Source organism: Coenobita brevimanus, chromosome 93, assembly GCF_032717465.1.
Source record: "Coenobita brevimanus isolate Jiangsu-jjx chromosome 93, ASM3271746v2, whole genome shotgun sequence".
Taxonomy (NCBI): domain Eukaryota; kingdom Metazoa; phylum Arthropoda; class Malacostraca; order Decapoda; family Coenobitidae; genus Coenobita; species Coenobita brevimanus.
This window is the reverse complement of record NC_137046.1, coordinates 58,507,341-58,528,496: the sequence shown is the minus strand read 5'-3', so window position 1 is coordinate 58,528,496 and position 21,156 is coordinate 58,507,341. Positions and strand designations below refer to the sequence as shown.

The window sequence follows — 21,156 nt, the reverse complement described above, 5'->3', positions numbered from 1 at the left end:
AGGCGGGGAAGGGAGAGAAATATATATAGCTTGTGAAGACCTCTGAGTAACTGTATTTCCTTTCCATCAACCGTACAACTGGCCAGCTCTATGTCAGCTGCACAAATTACACGCAGCAGTAACGCTCGAGGCACCTAATTCACGTCTCAGGCAGGAGCAGTGATAAGGATAATTCAATCATGTTGTACGGCCGGCGCTGGAGGTTGCTGTCAATGGAACGCGAGCCATTCATATGTAAAATTCAATCATGGGGGACGATTTAATCAAGGCAGCAAAAGCAACAGGCATGACAGGCAGATGCTGACGGATTATTGCTCCTGTCGGATTTGGGATGGGGTGAATATACGGGGATGGTGCGGAGGAGGAGGAGGGGAGGGAAGAGAGGGAGATCAGTTGCATGAAAGGGAAGACATGGCAGTACAAGAGTGAATGAAATAAAGGAACAGGAGGAATGAAACAAAGGACCAAGAGAATAATGCAGGTTTTACGAAAAGGAACGATTGCTAAAATAAATTTGGTTTCCTAATCATTGCAAGAGTGAATTAAAGGAACAGGAGAATAATGTACATATTACTAAAAGAAACGACTGCTAAAGGTTTCCAAGGTTTCTTATTTATTGCAAGAGCTGGAAGAGAGGCCAGTTAAACAGAAGTAAAAAAATGCACTACGGTATAGGAGTGAATGAAACAAAAGGACTGGAAAATAATTGAAATGTTAGGAAAAGAAACGACTGCTAAGTGAATAAAATGAAAACACAGGAGAATATTCATGAGGCACTCGTTGGAAAAAAAAAAAGTTGCTAGGTTCTCCAATAATTCCAGTCAAATCAGTGTAAAAACCCTTTCAAAGAGGAATTTACCTGCAGAACAGCCACGATATTTGAGATGCAAGAACGCTACACCTCACTGACGAGTTGACTTTACTGTATTTTGGTATTTGATCTTCATTTGGATTTCTATTGTTTTCCCAGTATGCGTGTGGCCAGAATGAGAACTACAACGTATATGTAAGTAAAACAAAAAAAAAACCTTGCCTCTTCAACCATATTAATACTCCATGAAAAAGACAAACAAACATCCTCTTCATGTTAAATCCGCCTACGCAATTATCCTGCAGAGTGTGTGTTGAGAGCTGCGTGGATGGAAATATATTGTGTTTTGAAAGGAGGCGGGAAAATGTATACAGAAGCAAGAGACGTTTTTATACAGAGCAAATAAGAATGAAATTACGTTGTGAAAATGAAATTAATAAAATGTGTGCTGGAAGAAGTATTTTTTTTTTTTTTTTTTTTAATAGAACTGATGGAGACACTTTATTATTTCAGACACATTACAGGCTATTTGTTGACGAGGCAAAATTTTCATAAGTATTTTTCTTTACTTTCTTTCTATGCAAAATATAATTCATGGAAGACTCTTAGAATTCCAGCCAAAATGACGAGCTCTTGTGATGGTGACTGATACCCGATGAAGTCATATACGTGAATACATTTACAGATATATCCTTCATTAAATACACTTACAGGTATATCCTTCATCAAATACACTTACAGGTACATCCTTCATCAAATACACTTACAGGTATATCCTTCATCAAATACATTTACAGGTATATCCTTCATTAAACACACTTACAGGTATATCCTTTATCAAATACATTTACAGGTACATCCTTCATCAAATACACTTACAGGTATATCCTTCATCAAATACTGTACATTTACAGGTATATCCTTCATTAAACACACTTACAGGTATAATCTTCATCAAATACACTTACAGGTATATCCTTCATTAAACACACTTACAGGTATAATCTTCATCAAATACACTTACAGGTATATCCTTCATCAAATACACTTACAGGTATATCCTTCATCAAACACACTTACAGGTATATCATTCATCAAACACACTTACAGGTATATCATTCATCAAATACACTTACAGGTATATCCTTCATCAAACACACTTACAGGTACATCCCTCATCACGTAAATGTTATAGCATATAAATGGAGAAATAGTTAGTAGCGAAATTCAGCATCAGACCGACTTTAAAATCTTGAACATGTGACCTAAATACGAAGAATATGATAAAAGATAATAGTCACGTATCTTATCTTGAAATCAACGTTCAGCAATTTTGTTCTTGTTTTATCTGGACACTATACGTCATGCAAATGGGTGGGTGAAGAGTCTGTATACAAAAGTCTAGGACAGGATAGCATTAGTATGACATTTGAGCGTTTTAAGAACAAAGGATGGATGGAGTTGAAGGAAATAAGGAAAAAGAAAGCAGACGAACATACAGGAGAAAAGATACAATTTTCTCTACAGCTCCGGATCAAGGGACAGAGAGCCAACACTGAGCACGGCAAAAACAACATCAGGAAGTAATAAACACATAATTAGCGTGCATACGGCAATTAACGCAACTTTTAAGGTGAACTTCCAATAAAGAACGAATTTTATTACAAAGTTTTGCACCGACGTCAGATAAACTTTCATGGCGTACACTCCTCGTCACATTTACCCTTTTCTATCGTCAGGAAGAAATGTAAGCTGTGGACGGAGGAAAATCTGAGCCAGTTTAAGGTGAAAGAAGTGTAGCAAGGAAGAAGTGTTGTGGAAAGGATGTAGAGCAACTGCATTATCAGCGATCTGTTGTCAGGAAGAAGTGTTTATGGAAAGGATGTTGAGCCACTGCATCATCTTTTCCTGACACTGAGCTACGTGAAATAAGATGCAGAGGGGGGAAAATCTGGGCCAGGTAGAGGTGAAAAATCTATAGTAACGCTGGAAGAGTTTCGCAGGTGCCTGAGTGAGACTGGTGGTGATTAATCGTTGGTGCGTGAATGCGATACCTGTAATTACCAGCACGTCAGGTGGGTGTTGCCAAGGTGATTTGTTGTTGCACCATCATCCTACCCGCGTCCCGAGAGGATTAAAGAAGCCAATTATACCTTGCTAATGAGTTAAATGAATGGCCTGTCCTCGTTACTTAAATTCATTAGATATATATACACGGCTGCACCAACGTTCGTATGTTGCTGCAACCGTAGTATTAACGTAGTTTAGTACTGTTCATGTAATTAGATAGCACACGGAAGTTAAAAGATATTATGCATGTCAATATAACAGAGATACGGGCAAGTCAAAAGCAGATTCACTTCGCTCAAACAAATGTAACATGTGCACAGTTGGTGACAAAATTTAGACATGCAGTACTATGATTAAGCTTTGAGAGTCTAGCATAAGTTAGGACAAGCGCCTAAATTTACTCCTAAGCAGTGGTGCGATGAGGGTAAAGCAGAATGGGCCTCATTCTAAATTAACCGAAATTGCTTTGGCGCAGACCATGGCATTCGACAGGTGATACTCAATGTGGTGGTCCAGATGTTTTGGCTCACTGGGAAAATACGTGTGAAATATTGGTGACAAGGACAGTGACGCTGATTTTTTTTGTCATTTCTATTTTTATGTATTTTTCTTTCCAGTATTAACATCAAAATCTGGTACATGCAAATGCTAAACAAAATGTCGCGTTATAAGTAAGTTGCATGTCAGGACGCACCCCAATAAATAAATATATTAAGAAATAAAATAAATAAATAACCAAATAGATAAATAAATGACGTTCAAAGACACGACCCAAGGATTGCAGTAACTATGAAGAAGCATCCTAGTTTCCTTTCAGTGGCATCTCATATGTTGTTTCCTTATTTGAACAACATTTGCTGTCAAATTCTGCCTTCAGTACAGTAACACAGGATGATTAGTAGGCTATATTTCGTAATTATAACAGCGAGTCAGTTGTAAACCACTTCACTTGGACTTACACTGGACCAAGAAAACATTGCAAACGAACCAGACTATTAATTTAGCTTATTTTCAACTTGTGTTGTTGATGAAGTTATTCTTTCCAATACAGCATAACTAGGTCTGAAAAATGAATTATGGCTGGACTGAACAATTACCCAACGAATAGCCAAGTGACCTAAGCGGCTTGACCTTCGTGAGCTTCAGACTATACGCGTATATCATCCAGCAACTGATGCTATGATTCAATAATTATTCTGTAGTCAAAATTATTTGCGAAATACATACGTAGCAACGAGAACAACAAAATCTCGATAAGAACATTCCGAGGAGCAGTAATGATATCAACAGAATATAAGGGAGGTTTCAAAGTACTGTGAATTCATTGTCTTTCTTCATGGTCGATTTTGAGGGCACCCAGCTGAGGGACTTGTAATTCGTTTTTATAAGATATCCTATTGACAACCATAATCTCTGTGTGGTCATGCCATCTATCCACACGCCCATTAGTCTTTTGATCTACAGACGTCCATACTTTGCTTCTCTTATGAATCTCAAGTTCTTTTCCACTCCAGCCCAAATAACTCAAGTAGGTTCTTTAAGTCCCATTGCAACTGGACTGTGTTGATCTTTTACATTATTAACTCTGCGATGTCTTACAACCATATGATAATGTTGCTACTGACAGATTTCGATGCTGTCTTTTTGTAGCCTCCGTTCTCGACCTCTAAATAAAGGTCATTGTTGAGCCAGTCACTTAACTTTGGACACTGTGCTTTCTATTACCTCTGTACAGTCACTGCATCTAATTACTTAAGTTCCTCCACACTGTCAGTCCTCACCATTCATGAACACATTGGGTCCCTCGTGGATTGTGTTCCGGAGGTCGGATATACACGGTACAAACAGGGATATATGCAAGAACGTTTTATGGGACAGTGGACAGTCGTAATTGTCTACTATATGTCCATCGTGCTTGGTTAGGTTTATTGCCTTGTGCAGTAACTGTACTACTTAATTATTAGTGTGGGAAACGTATACCATTGTGGAAAATTGAATATATTGATGGTGCAAACTAATAATTTATTCTGTATTTCACTGGGCGTGTGTGATGAAGGAAACATGTAAAACTTATTAAACACCCTAGCAAAGCCATAACCAACCTACATCATAATTTGTGTTGGCTGCCAACAATGCGTTTGTGCTTTACAAGCAAGTGTGTGATGGAAGAAATGTTCATGACAATGTTGGGAATAATGTGCAGGGCCATAATTGGCACAGATTAAGCTACTGGAATATGAGGAACTTAGCATAATTTAAGCAGACTTTGTGTCATTAATGTTAAGGCAATTTTACAATGAGTGGTATTATGCATGGAAAAAGATAATTCACAACTACCCAGTTACTGTAAAGTGTACGTGACGATCGTATTTCAAGCAGTTATGCAACTAGTTAGGTCATATGCAAATACACACTTGCTGCAAAATACATTGGTTTTCGTTATATCATGTGTGTAATCAATTTGGCTTTCCATAAATAACCAGTTTGTGCAAACAGCACTTGACATTCACTGCCCCTGCATTTGTTCACAAATTCAAATTTTCTGTAAAATGCTGATGGTCATCGTTATCCCAGCATTTATACAACCGATCAGGCAATGGGCAAATATTCACTTAATTTAAATTGCATTTAATATAGGTCGTACCAGCATTCACGATTTATCATTTTAGATTTATTGATAGCAAGGGCCTTACGTCAGAAGTCTTCGGGCATATGCATGAATCAGCAGAGACGTCAGTGTGACCAGCACAGTAGTGTATCATTGGGAAGTTGTATCGTACACCCACTCCCGTTGGATGGCATGCGTTTTGTTATCAGTGGCCAGTATCTGTTAAAGACTGCACTTGCGGTTGCTTATTATTTCCATTCCTTATAAAAACAGGGTATTCGTATTAGAATCAATATTAACTGCTAATCTTCATCGTCTTATATCTGTATCTATCTGTCTTTATGTCTATTTGTCTATCTACACCTGTCTGTCTGGCTATCTATCTACCAATGCCTAAAGAATATGAAATGTAGGCTGAAATGTGACAAATTAAGTGAATATCTCCAACTCTTCTAATCTTCATAAAATGTTTTCGTAATTTTTTACCAAACGGGCGCGGCGATTCCACCTGCAGTATACTGTATAATACCAAATTCACGATCTCAAGGTAAGTAATTTTGGTACATAAGCAACACAGACAGTTAACTGTTCCATTGTGATTGCAAGAAGTGACTGGAAAAAGACAAAATATGCCAATTTTGGGGTATTTAAGGAAGCAGTCAGGTCTCCCGCGGCAACGTTTACCGACCATCTCTCCGACTGACCACGTTGTTTACCTACCATCGCTGCGACTGGACGCGTCAGTGCATCCCGTGTCAAAGCAATGGGAAACGTAATGATTTAACCAAACCTAACCTAACCAAACCAAACTTAATCCATCCCAACATCACTTCCGTTTTGACAGCCCGCTTTCAAATTTAAAAAAATGCGCTTTAGGAACGTTAAATATGGCCGGCTACTGGCAGATATTGGCGGAATATTTACGTATTCTAAGTCCTCATTTATAGCTTTCAGAGGTAAGCTGACAAAATCTCTAGTAGCTGTGGTAATCCAGGAATAAGAACAAGTAACCTGTTAAAGACTCATTTCAATAGAAAACATGGGAAGGTCGCGCCCCTTTGGTAAAGTTACTATATATATACTTTTTTTACTTAACGCTGCACGCTTGTTTTGCAGTCTTACAGAATTATCCCTCATAAATCTCAAAACAGGGAAAAAAGGAGAAAAACGCTCATGATTACTGCAGGAAAAATAAATAAGGAAAACTGAAAGATATATGAAGCCTGGAGGGTATGGTAAAAGGTTTCGTTCACCACAGACTGATTGATTGATTGATTGATTGTGTGTGTGTGTGTGTGTGTGTGTGTGTGTGTGTGTGTGTGTGTGTGTGTGTGTGTGTGTGTGTGTGTGTGTGTGTGTGTGTGTGTGTGTGTGTGAATAAACATCATAATACTGTATTCTCTCTGACACTACAATACTGTACGGTACTGTATCTTGTACAAAAATGTCTTAAACAACAAAATAATAATAATAATAATAATAATAATAATAATGGTAATGATGATAATAACAACAACAAATACAATAATAATAATCATAACAATAATAACAATAATCATAACAATAATAATACACTCCAAACAAATCACTGGACTGAAAAGAGGTAGAATGTGATGTGGAATAACTGAAAGCTTTGGTTGGCGCGATTTTTTTTTTTTTAAATGTTCAGTGTTCGCTATTCAGAGATCAATGACCGCAGCGGTATGATTTTTTATTTGTATTCCTTTTGACTTCATTGCACAAGCGACGTGAGCGATTTCATACCTGTTGTGCACCTGGCCATTACGGGACGCGCCATGACGAAATGTTTACCGATGGATTTATAACTGGACACGTTTTTCCCGCAACCATGAAGCGTAAAAAGAAAAATGAAAAAGAAAAGAAAAAAAGTAAAAAAGTCTGTCGGTCCCTAAAGTGTTCGTTAAAACATCTAACCATACAATACAAGGAACACACACACACACACACACACACACACACACACACACACACACACACACACTTTTGATGGTCATCGTGATCCTGAGGCAGTTTATTGACTGATGAAAGCTTCGAATAATGGCAGGTCATGGCCATCTATTAACCATATAATAATAATAATAATAATAATAATAATTATGAAGAAGCAAGAGGCTCTAATGTGAGGCCGCTCAGGCTTGCAGTGGTCCATGTTTACCTGTACTGTACGTGAATTTACCTGGGAACTAATTAACTCACTAAAACTCCAAATCATGGCAGTATATCACTGAAAGGTCATTGCCACTAAACAATCATAATAAAAAATACACATAAAAAACACCACGAGGCTCTACTGTTAGGGAAGGCCTCGCTGCTGTGGTCAATATTTACATGAATTTCCCTGAGCCAAGGTAAGTTCATTAGGGTGGCCATGTAGAGCGGGTTAAGCTGGGTTAGAGCTGGGCGGGGCCGTGTTGATCCCTTCCTCTTGACTTGAGCCGGAAGGAGAGGCCAGGCTTTGTGCTCCAGGATTTCTCAGGCTTGTAGCAGTGTGGAAAATGTACGAAGATGTGGAATATGTGGTAGATGGATATTACCACTTTTTTCTTTCTAGGATTTTTCAGTAGACATGTATTGGAGCCGTGTGGAAAACGCTACGGAAAAGTGGAATAATCAGAGAGAGAGAGAGAGAGAGAGAGAGAGAATAACACCAAATAAAGATGTGCCCGTAGTTAAATAAGTTATAGGGGCACTCTACACTATATACAGATTATTTCTTTATCAAACCACTTCCTCTTTTTTTTCTTATTAATGAATGCAACGAATGAGAAAGCCAGTACTAGCGGTCGGAGAACCCCCTCTGTGCAACGTAATCCGATATTGCAACACGATAACTGGCGACCCTCTTCCTCGTTGAGAGTCATGGAACCGAGCTACATGACCAGGCCGCTTCAAGAACCCTCCCCTGCATGACTAAATTTGGTCGCTTGCATTCTCTCGAGGCCCGTTGTCTTCCTTGCTCCTTGTGTGTGACTCAGCTACTGTTGCCGAGTTACTGTTACTGTTGTCACGATATTAGTTCCGTTTATGTAGCGGTAGTATCAGTAGTAGCATCAGTATTTGTTTTAGTCTTTTGTACAAAAGCTAATAAACAGGGTACTTTTTTTCTTTTATCGCCGAGAAAAGTGCTTCGGAAACCTTTGTGCAGCGCTACATGCCTCACAAAAATAGGAATATAATAATGGCAACGTGAAATGCAGGCGCCTGTAACACATTTAAAATTTATATATGCTGACCATGTTCTAGTAAACGTATTCTAAAATTAACCACGGCAGAAAAAATGCAAATATTCATGCGGTCGTTTCACTCTCATATGTTTACAGGGACAGATTTTGACTAGAATATAAAAACTGATCCTGCCTTACTGAGTGTCTGAGTGTTTTCTTAAAGTGTTCGTCCAGCTTTCGACAATTTTGGATGATAAAAGCTCTTCATTACTGCTGTTAAGGGACATCTCTCTACTACCCAGCCACACATGCTACAAGTTTATAGGGAAATACTGTATGATCTATTAATGCACTTTACTTTCACAGGGATTTATTAATACTGCAAGAAATCACTGTATGTATTGGGTCAGTCCATTTCTCATTAACATTTTTGGGTCAGTCTGCTCTTCACACATCATGACATTTTATGCAATTGACATTTTTAATAACCAGTCTATTTTTTTCACACGTTATGAGTATTTATGTTACCTGCATACGATTACCACTTCCTACAAAGAGTGCTAGGATTACAGCAATTAAACACACGAATACTGTGCTTTCTACAACCTCATTATCTTTGGCACTATTCCTTTTTTGCTACAGATTTGTGCCTGGGTCTGCGCATCACACGTATGGTGGTTCCCTCCCCTGTGGTGGTGGGTGAGGCGGTGTGGCTCGAGTGTGACTTCAAGGAGGAGGCGGGGGAGAACGTGTACGCCCTCAAGTGGTACCTCGGCCTTGATGAGTTCTACAGGTGGACGCCTTTGGAATCTCCTTCGGTAAAGACGTTTCCAGTGAACGGCACCCCTTTGGTGGTGGACACGGCCATCTCCAACCGTGGCCGCGTCAGGATCAAGGACGTGAAGCTGGGCGCGACTGGTTTGTTACGGTGTGAGGTGTCGGAGGAAGCGCCGTCCTTCCACACCGAGTCTGACGTGGGCACAATGACTGTCCTGGGTGAGTACTGTTGTAGCCTGTTGTTCTGGTACTGAACCGAAACACACGAAACTAATTATCTATCTGTCTGTTTTTATAGATTGACAAATAAGGAGAGAGAGAGAGAGAGAGAGAGAGAGAGAGAGAGAGAGAGAGAGAGAGAGAGAGAGAGAGAGAGAGAGAGAGAGAGAGAGAGAGAATGGTGATAAATGAACTGACAGGGATAGAGTGAAATGGTGATGAATGATTCCAGCCATGAGCTTTATGGGAGTTAATCATCAGCATATTTAATCCAGGTACTTTAGTCGTCATTTCATACCTCATCTCTTCAGCCTCGTCACTGCACTTCCTTCACTGGGGAAAGCCTCCGCAATGCAGAGGAATTGTGAAACAGCAGAAATTTACAACTTCGTGAAATAAAAAGTTAAAAGCTGTATCAGAAACAGACCTTTCCTCTTTAATCGCTGCTGTACATTAAAACTTGAAATAATAAACTTCAATTTATCAACGCATTTAGGCTGAAGAGGTAATAAAGCATTCCCCTCATATAAAAATAATAATCTGTGTTTAGTTTACCACCGCAATATTGTAAAGGCTGCTGCATTCCCTTTCATTTCTGGGAACTGCTAACTAATTGGATTTGTTGGTTGCAAGTGTCTCGGTGAAATATCTGGTTACAGCATATTACATTCGAAGGATCTGCAATATTTATTAAGGAAAAAGGAAAAACTTGCCTCAGATTTCATTACCTTTCGCAATCATGGAGCTGAGTCCACACAATGCCTCAGTCTTCACAGGTCTGAAAAAAAGTTTTTCCTTGTACACACACACACACACACACACACACACACACACACACACACACACAACTCATGCCTTGTGTTCCGTGCCAGACCTGCCGGACGAGAAGCCAGTGATCACGGGCGTGCAGGCGTACTACGAGATGCACGAGTATGTTCACGTCAACTGCTCCTCAGCTCGCTCCCAGCCTCCCGCCACACTCACCTTCTATATTAACAACGAACCGGTCAGTAACTCTCTACTTAAGGGAATTATGACTTTGGTGAATTTAGCATCTTCCTAGCCTGCCTCCCCCACCTCATCTCAGCCTGCCCTAGCGTACCCTAACTGCCTGCCTAGCTTCTGGTACGAGTGACACCCTCGTAATGAATCCAGGCGACTACAGGGGAGGGGGAGAAGGGGATGAGGAAGAAAGGATGGGAAGGGAGAGAGAGGAAGGGGAAAAGAGAGGAACAATGGAGGGGAAAGGGGAAAATGGAGAGAAGCGGAAGAAAGAAGAGACGGAAGGGAGAGATAGAGAGCAAAGGAAATAATTTAGTTTTTTTCTTTACAGTACCTGGATGTCGAAGGTAGAATAGCTCTCCCCCTTTACCTATTCCTCTGTCCTTTCTAAATATTACTGTGCTTTGAAGTGATATTATTTTTCGATACACATTTTTTTTTTTTTTTTTTTTGAGATATAGTTTAGATGTTTTGTTTTAGCTTCAATATTCTCCTGGGTAGAAGCAGATGTTTATGTGCAGCTTATCAGATATATCCCGGGCACTCTATGTGGACAGAATTTCTTGTCTTTTTTTCCGATTTTTTTAATACTGGAAATTTGCTTTTGTTTAGCCTGTACTTCAGCTACTTACAGCAACAGCGTGGAGGATGATTATAGTTTACTGTTATGAATTTTACGACTCCGAAAGGCCTGTTTAGTCACGCTTACACTAAAACAACAGTTGCCCGGAAATTTGACTCATGAAGCTGAATTAAACTTGGTACAATGGGGCTAAGAGTTACGTTGAAAAAGAGCTGTATGAACAATAAGCGAGAAAAAGAAATGATACTGGATAAAAATGAGATAATGAATATGTTCAGAGTTGCACAAGAACGTACTTCACATATTATATTGGCTAGGAAACCATCGAAATGTTTCTGACTGAAGGGTACTGTAGTGCTAGAGTGACTTACTGAAATACTGAAATGAAGTACATGGTGTAAGTGGGCTTTGACTGTGACGAGGGGAGAACTTCACTGGCTTAAATGGTGAGTGAATGGCTGTGTGGTGTATTTCAGCGATTCGGTGAACTGCCGACTGAGATTTCTCGTATATTAAAATTCTCCTACATTAGAATTCTCCTCTATTTGCCCCTCTAGGTGGATGCGACGTGGCTGAAACATTATCCGCCCATGGAAGACCGGGAGAGCGGGCTGGAGACGGCTGTTCTGGGCCTGGAGTTCCGTCTGCGTCCCCACATGCTGCGACGGGGCCCGGCCATCCTCAAGTGCACCGCCGCTATACAGGACAGGTACTGGGAGACGACCATCGCTGCCGTCCGAAGCAACTCCCCCAGCCAGGTGTCACTCATGGAGGGACGCGCTTCTGCTGCTCGAGGTGGGTTTCTGCTTGCGTGGCTGGAAAATTTACGGTACTGCTTGTCATCGGATGATTGTACTCATTGGACAGTAGTACTCATCGGATAATTGTACATGGTGGAACTCGTGTAAGGCAGCTTCTGGCAAGGGGTATGGCAATGCAGGTCACTTAAGGTCCAGTCAGTCTTAATGGTGGCATGGCTGTGAGTAGGAAGAAGAGTACTTGTGTTTTCAGTGTTTTAGGAAAGAGAGAGAGAGAGAGAGAGAGAGAGAGAGAGAGAGAGAGAGAGAGAGAGAGAACGCCTTCACATGGCAATATAAAAGGAAAATAGAATGGCCGGCACTTTTTTTACCCTTATCATGGGACATAAACTTTAATATATAGTCATGATGGAGTGACAGTATCCTCGTCATCATATGGGTAGCATAGTTATAGGAAGAGTTGCACATGCTGAGACTCAAAGCAGAGGAATTGAGTCTTTACAGAAAAGTGGGCTATGTAGGTTCTGTTGGATAGATGAAATACGCAGAGTTATAGGTTTGATCAGCGATGAAAGGAAAATTGATTGATAAAAGTAAACGTAAGTATCCTAAGAATTTATGGCTAAGGGAAGACTGGGACAGCAAAAATAAAATGGCTGCTTCAGTGACCATTATGCAGTTAGTTTAAATTTACCTAAGGCCGTGTCTGTACCAAATGCTTTCTGGCGCGGGCGGGTCTTAGTGGGAGTTTTGCATTTCTGTAACCCACGAGCAGGGGCGGGCGAGAATTTCTGTGGGTTCCAGTGATGCGAAGTCCCGCCCTCAACCGCCCACGCCTGCAAGCATATGGTATGGACGCGCCTAAGTCTCCTTCTTCTTTTTCTTCTGTCAGGGTGTGCTGTGTCAGTGTCGCGGGTGCTGCTTGGTGTGGTGGTGTGCTGGCGGCTGCTGCGGTACCTCCACTAGAACTCTCCTGCCAAATCCTCTCACTCAGCGATAAAATGTATACTCTGTCCTCTTTAACTTGGCCTATAATTGTTATCTCGAATGCTGAACTGTAACAAGACTATATTACTTGAATATGGTGCTGGTTACAAAGACGTGCTGTGGAAAGGATGTAGAGCCATGGTATTGTCGCATTTGGTCACTGATATAAAACAAGGGCGAAAATCTACTCTAGGTAAAGTTGAAAAGAAGTAGTGTCCTTGCTTCAGACCTCCAGATTTTGCATGACTCAAAAGACTGTTAGTAAAAGCTGAGTGTCAAAGGACCCAAATTAGGGCAGATAAACAAATACGAATGCATTTTAAGGAAAGTTGTTGGAAGAATTATACCAGCGTCCTCATTTATGGATATTATTCTTCAGTCTGGACGGCTTAATGCACTGAGGAATTAAGAAAAGAAAGATACTGGTCTGCCTGGATATTGTGGTGTTGTGTTTCTGGTGTTAGTACTCGAGTGTAAGTGTCTGTGTTACGATAAGTGATGTTCTGTTATAAAAGACACTTAAGTGCTGCCCACGACTGCTGCAAGACGGTGACCCAGCTGCAACAGTACTGGCTAGGAAAAAATTTTTGGAAAGCAACTGTGAACGATAATAGTGCCAAGTTGTAGAGATGCAAAAATTATGGATATTCTGAAAGGAACACAGGGCCATTTTAAAGGTTCTCTTGTACGTGAATCTTGAAAATATTTTGTACAAGAATGACATTTACGCTGAACAGATTATGGATAAATTCAAACGCATACATGGCCATTTTATGTGTTCTTGTAAGTGGATCTCAGAAAATACTTTGTACAAAAATTTCTTGTAATATAATAGAATTTTTCTCTCCTTTTAAGTGTGTCCATTATCACTGTCATCATCATTATCACCATCATAATCATTATTTTTATATTGCCGTCATTACCATCCGTGCGTAAACTAATACCAGTATTGTACGTTCATTATTTGTAGGATTCGCACTCTTGTAAATTGTTTTCAGATTGGTACGTTATAATTATATCTAAAAATTATAACAAGTTCGTTGCAATCAATACCCTGATTATAATTATTTTTTCATTGTTATATATTAAACTGATGTACCGTATATTCAGCCACTCATTTCAGCAAGATCTCATCATATAAATATCTCCAAAGTGTATTGCATAAGGCAAATGAATGATGTAATAAAGATGTGTAATTTGTGTTGCATTGTATTAATAACGGCGGATCAACCTATGTTCTGCAGTATCAGTGATGTGTGCCCGTAAAGGAACCTGAGCATCTATGTACACTCAGCATCCCCACTAAGAACACAAAATCTACGTGATATGACAACATTTATCGGGTCTAGGGGGAATTTGGTAGGCAGTGCGTGAGAGACAATATTAACCCCTTTAATCAGAGAGCGTATTTTCTGTTTCATTTTTATTAATACTAGATCATATTATTTTAGCTTGGGAGAGATTCTTTTGAGTGAAGGAACTAGTACCTGTCTCCACTAAAGAAATTTTGGTGGATGAACACAGTGGGATTGAGGGGACCTGGTGAAGGACTATCGGATCTTCAAGTAAGTATATCCACCGTAAGGATAAAATTAGCAGAATTCTATAATTCCCTGTCAGCTGAAAAAATATTATAATTCCAGCTGTTAGATAAATTTTTGTTGATTTGTTATACTTATTGTTGGTATAAATACTGTACCATATGAATACATTAGGGTTAGTTGTGCTGTCTGTTATAATGAAATTGTGTGTGAGTGTGTGTGTGTGTGTGTGTGTGTGTGTGTGTGTGTGTGTGTGTGTGTGTGTGTGTGTGTGTGTGTGTGTGTGTGTGTGTGTGTGTGTGTGTGTGTGTCCTATTTGCTGGGATAAAATACTAGAAAAGACGCAACCACTCGAGTTCACAGAGTAAGAAAAGGAGAGATCGTAAAATGAGACAGTTCTAAGAAGCCTGCAACGAGAGAAAGCATAAGGCAACACAGACAGCAGTGAGAGAGAGATTAGATAGCCTGGACAGAAGTGAATGGACGAAGTTGGGGGACATATAGAAGGGATTTAGGCGAGATCTGCCTGTCAGGATAGAAATGGTTCCATAAATCAGATGATAAGGAAGTGAGGAGGAACTACAGAATACTTAATACTAGCAGCTAAGATTAGATGTTCAGAGAGAGAGAGAGAGAGAGAGAGAGAGAGAGAGAGAGAGAGAGAGAGAGAGAGTAGGGTGAGATACGTTCCCGAGTGTTATTATTCCGTGTCTTGTAGGTATGAGGGGACCCAGTACAGGTGTTCTCTTTAATGACACTAATTACCCATATTCCAAACTCATTAGCACTCCCTTCAAACATCCTCCGTAATTAACCTGCTAAAACAATCCAGGATAATTACACCCCATACAGCTCATTGTGTGTCGCTGCCCCCATCCTCAGCCATCACACACACACACACACACACACACACACACACACACACACACACACACACACACACACACACACACAGAGCAGGTGGTGAATATACTCTCAACTCGCAGTATTCCATCTATCTGTCTATATCTGTCTATCTATATAAATAACTGTTTCTAATATCCATCAATTTGTCTTTATCTATCTATCTATCTATCTGTCTATCTATATACCTATCTATCTGATTACTGTGGGATTCAAGACTCTTCTAGGTGACACAGAAAACCTCGTAGCGTCTGTTTCTATGCGATTTATTTTGCACAGTACACCTTAACATTCTCTCATTACGATTTTTACTTCACGGATTATCAGGGGTTAAAATATAATTGCCTCTGCATAAAATATCTGTATAACACTGCCATGACCCCAATTAAGAATGCTAATCATCTTCCTGTTGCTCTAAAAATGGCTGAAATTATGTTGGGTGCAATAAAGAGCAACAGAATTTCTATATACTCGTGGTTTCTTTCAGTATTATCATCACTATCATCATCATCATCATCATCATCAGTCTGCCTCTTTTTTCAGCCCACAGGTGATGTGTGTGTGTGTGTGTGTGTGTGTGTGTGTGTGTGTGTGTGTGTGTGTGTGTGTGTGTGTGTGTGTGTGTGTGTGTGTGTGTGTGTGTGTGTCTAAACGATGAACAGAGGAAGGAGAAACAAGTCACATAAAAAAAAAAAACACCAGATTACAGTAGGGCACAGAAAACCAGACAAATATAAAAATAAATACTGTAGAGGGAACACTGATCAACTTCTCTTTTAAAACCACACCCTCTCAAGCTTCTGGCCTTTGGTTCCTTCTTCCTTGCATTGAAAAAATATTAACCTAAAGCATGATAAGTACCAGAAATGAGATAAACCGCTTAAAGCACGGAATCAAGCAGCTGTTCTTTCCTACCTGCCTCGTAGTAAACAGGGAGTGAAATTCTTGACCAGAGTTTGGGTGAAGTTGGAAAGTTTTTAGAGGAAGAAGCAGGTGGGGCATTAAGCTACGACCAATAAATTCTCAACTGGAGCATAATTAGGGAATAACTCCTCACACAGCCATTCTCAGCAGTGTAAGGTGTAGTTTACGTGGGCGCTTTTGAATTATTCGTTTTTTTTATGCATTTTGGGGACAAGTGTAATTGGGTGATTGGGCACTGAGTCATTTAAGGCTTTGGATACGGTGCCGTCTTTTCTTCATACTATTTTTCATATTTCCAGATGTATGTAATTGTTTTTATTATCTTAAAAAGACAATATTCGAAGTGAGAAAATAAGATATAGATTTTAATAACTTTCTAACTACAAGGAAACGCTTTTAAGGAGAATAAAAAGGATTAGAGATAGTAAGTGAAAATTAAAAGAAAAAGTTATCATCGTGAAGGAGCTGAGTATCCTAAATTTAATGTTTTTTTTTTTATTAACATTATATATAGATCCATTTTTAAATATTGTTTACTCCATATAATTTAAAAATATTCCACTATCGAATTCCTATCAGTAAAAATGTGGGAGGTGTATTTTGAGTGGAAAAATTAATAGGCGAGGTATTGGGTATTGCGAAACACTGGTATAACTGGTATATCTATGCTCTCTTATTACGAAGCACAGATATACCAGTAAAATCTTGCCTTACTTGGGTATAGTAGTGTGTGAGAGTGTGGTGGCAGACGGGGGCTGCGTGGGTAGGGAAATGGAAAGGGCACGAAGGAAGACTGGCCAGTGTGTGTGTGTGTGTGTGTGTGTGTGTGTGTGTGTGTGTGTGTGTGTGTGTGTGTGTGTGTGTGTGTGTGTGTGTGTGAGAGAGAGAGAGAGAGAGAGAGAGAGAGAGAGAGAGAGAGAGGAGGGGAATGCACAGGAGCGTAAAATATTCATGGGGCAATTTCAACGCCATCACTGAATTACCGGGAAAACTGCGATGCTGAACCTTTAGCGGGATGAATGGCCGCCAGTCAGGGGAGTGCTGGGGTGACGCCGAAGAATATATTAGCGAACAAAAACTATCTACAACAACAACAACTACAAAAATAAGGTGTATACGTATGCACAACAAAAAACAATAACAACAAGGTGTGTCGGTATGCACAACAACTACAACAACGACAAAAACAACGTACAGGTGTCTAGGTATGTTTGTGTCTTGGCTGTCTAGAAACTTCTTATTAAATTTCTCAAGCTCCTATGGATCACCCAGCTAAAGAAAATCGTCTGGCGTTTGCAGGAGTAGAATATATATACACACACACACACACACACACACACACACACCTGTAACTCCCTCTCAGCTGAATCAAATCGTCTGGTGTCAGCTGGAATTACCTTGAACATGAAAGGTTTAAAAATGTAACGCAGATAAACAGAAAAAAGAAAAAGAAAAAATCCCTCAAACAATAAGGGCACACTGCTAAAATCTTCATGGTGAAAAATAGTAATAAAAAACAAATCTGATTACTTGAAAATTAATAAATAAATAAATAGGTAAATAATTAGGAGGGGCATTGAACAGGGGTTGGTATATTTACATCACAATCTTTTAAAGCCTCAAGTGCGAAGGTGAGAGATTAATTAACTCTTATAGACAGGTTATCTTATTTATATAAGCGCTGTTTATTATTTACATTTATTTATATATTAATTCTTGCTGCCCCAGCTGATTTAATTTAGCTCAGGTGAGTCGCCAGGTAGTACAGTTGGTTAATTAAGGCTGTGAGACCCCTCCCCCCTCAGGTCGAAAAGTTATTCCTGTGTTGACTATAACTGGTGGGAGTGAAATTAGGTAATGTCCACCGGCTGAAGGGGTTAACTTACAGTACTTGCTCTCTCTGTCTCTGTCTGTCTGTCTCTCCCTTGCAGTGCGAGAGATAATGGAGTCTAGTAACTTTTCCGTAAATAAAAAATTAAAATTGTCTCTGTGTTGCTGGAATAATAGAGAGAGAGAGAGAGAGAGAGAGAGAGAGAGACCTCGTTGGTTTTATGGGGCTAACTCCTTCAATCCACTTTTTTTTTTTTAATTAATTCCCGAAAAAAAAAGTCACAGGCTAAAAGTTGACTAAATCCAGGGTCTTTTCTCGGCATCAGGTGTTTTTTCTTCAAGTTAATCCTTTGCTCTCAGGCGATTTGGAGACCTCGTTCTGAAGGGGTTAATGACTTCTACACCTGACTCCTCTACCTCTTAATGAAACTAGAAGAAAATTAGCAAGAATATACGTCATCGGTTTAAAAGGGTTTGTCACTGAAGCCTCTCGTTCTAAAGAGGTTAATGAGGTCTATATCTAACTTATCTAACTCCTCTAATCTCTCCTAAGCTAACTTCTAAGCGGAGACGGCAGAAATGATGCAAAAAATCCACCAGCGAGTTGAATGGATTAATAGAACGGGTTAGCCTTCAAATCCTTCCCATTCTAGCGTCAAATCCTTCTTTACTTTCAAGAGGGAGAAAGGGAGGGGGGAGGAGCGAAGAGGGAGAAGAGGAAGGGGGGAGCGAGAGGGAGAAGGGGGAGGAGGAGCGAAGAGGGAGAAAGGGAGGAGCGAGAAGAAAGAGAAGGGGAGGGGAGGGGGAAGAGCACATTTCTGTATTTGATGGGAAAATAAAAACACCTGGAGCTGGTGTTTAATTAGTGGCTTCGTGTTTCATGTGTGCACGGGGGCATCAGTTCCGACACGGACGCTGTTGCAATGTGTTGACGGTGCCGTGTTGCAGTTATGACTTCTTGTATCTCTCTCTCTCTCTCTCCGTCTCTGTCTCTGTCTCTAATATTCGTGGTAGCTTCTTCGTTATCAGCTTAACTAATATTCGTAGTAGTTTAGTCTCGTTATTACTTTTACTAATATCCACAGTATTTTTACGCCAGGTATTAGTCAACACATTTATTTTGTACACGGAAGTAATAACGTTTAATAATATAAGCAGTATTTTTATGGCCACGTCATAGCCAGAAGAATACTGTACATTAATACTGTACAGGTAAGTAATTTTGTGCACACACGTAATAAAGTTTACAAATATTACTAGTATTTTTATGGCCAGGTTATTGTCAGAGGAATAGATTTTTTTTTTTTTTTTTTTTACTGTACATGCTTGCTGTTTACACGTGGCAAGTGGCAATCCCAAACAGTGAAGAGCAGCCACGGTAAAGTTCAATTCTCTCAATGTTGTTACATGGTTAGGGGGCCTGAGTTAATTTTTGCTCTCTCACCATTTTCCATTTTCCTGATTAATTTTCTAAAAGCTATTGCTGCAAAAGGAAATAATGTATCTTGGTTAGTTCCTGTGCCCACATGATATTGGTGTATCGCTTCTGGTATTCCGGGAACCATGAGAAAGAGCAGTAATTCTGTATCAATTTCTAAACCGCGTGTTGTGGCCTTTGATTCTTCTCAGTCTCCCCCTCTCAGCAGTTTCATGTTGGGGTATATATATATCAACTGTATTCATATCTATATCTATCTGTCTGTCTATCTATCTATCTATCTATAAATTCATCTATAAATTCAGCAGTCGGGTTTCTTTTTCACACTACTACCACTACTATTACTGTTACTACTGCGGATAACAATAACAACAACAGCAATAATAATAATAATAATAATAATAATAATAATAATAATAATAATAATACGGGAATAAATAGATGAGAATAATAACTAAATAAACAGAAATAAAACTATCAGGTATTCTTTCTCTTTTTATTGTTTTTGAAAAGAAGTCACAGACAATTAAACCCTACCTCTTCCAGTACTACTCTCACGTGAAGAACATTGTTAAAAAGTAATAAAAGTATTAGTTAAAGTTAATTATCGAGGTGAATAACAAAAGCACAATTCATAGTTTTTTTTCAAAGTGAATAACAAAATTATAACTTAAAGTTAATTATCAAAGTGAGTTTAATTGACAGCCTTGTTCCGGGGTGCATCTCTTTCTCTGGCAGCCTCCGTTATCCGATGCTGCCAATGGTGCTTCCACGTATACAGGGTTTTCTTTCCCCCTTCTCATTTACACACAAATAGGGGTAATCGCCAGCCAGGGAGCACTTTCCGTTCCGCGATTAAGTTTTCCCAAAATAAACTGCATAGTAGAAACGGGAACGCCAGTAAAAATGAACACTGAACACGTAAGCTGAAGATGTGTTTAAAAGGAACTTGTGACGTACCGTATATGATGTTTTGTTGCAATGGTATCCTGGCAACGAAGAGGGAAAAATGGAAATAATCTCACTAAAACAAAACAGATATAGTTCAGCATTCACTCGCCATTAAAATATACTGTTATGCAAAATTTTCAGACTCAAGGGAGAAGGGATCAAGTGGAGAGGATCCCAGTCTCACATTAATATTCAGCCATCCATCCCCTGACTCGGATGGGCATTACTAGTAAATAAAAAGTGAAGGTGGAATAAAATCAGAGCACAGGTAACCCACTTGATCTTTCCAGTCAGCATTGATCACTTACAAGGTTGTCATATGTTTCTCTGTAACAGTCGTAAAGAAATAAACCGACTTCAAAGTTTTATTCCCAGCCAACAGTGAGGATGCTAGGAATATTTTACTTTTTTTTTTCTTTTTTACTTCAAAAGCAGGGCCCAACACGGTGTGCCTGCATCATGTGTGCGAAATTATACAACACATCAATGTATCACCCAATGCACATTAATTCTATCGCATGCGTAGATGTCGAGGGCTAGGCTACTCACTCCCGACATTTAAGGTGAGA

At 39.6% G+C, this 21,156-nt stretch overlaps 1 protein-coding gene across 1 annotated transcript in view; it reads left to right on the top strand.

The window, feature by feature from the left end:
• LOC145412452 (uncharacterized) overlaps window positions 1-12,979 on the top strand; it is a 32,354-nt gene extending 19,375 nt beyond the window's left edge. Inside the window, exons 3-6 of the mRNA XM_080282337.1 lie at window positions 9,317-9,670; window positions 10,543-10,676; window positions 11,813-12,050; window positions 12,906-12,979. Coding sequence (XP_080138463.1) covers window positions 9,317-9,670; window positions 10,543-10,676; window positions 11,813-12,050; window positions 12,906-12,979 — 800 coding nt within the window. The remainder of the gene's footprint in view (window positions 1-9,316; window positions 9,671-10,542; window positions 10,677-11,812; window positions 12,051-12,905) is intronic.
• The last annotated feature ends 8,177 nt before the right edge of the window (window positions 12,980-21,156 follow it).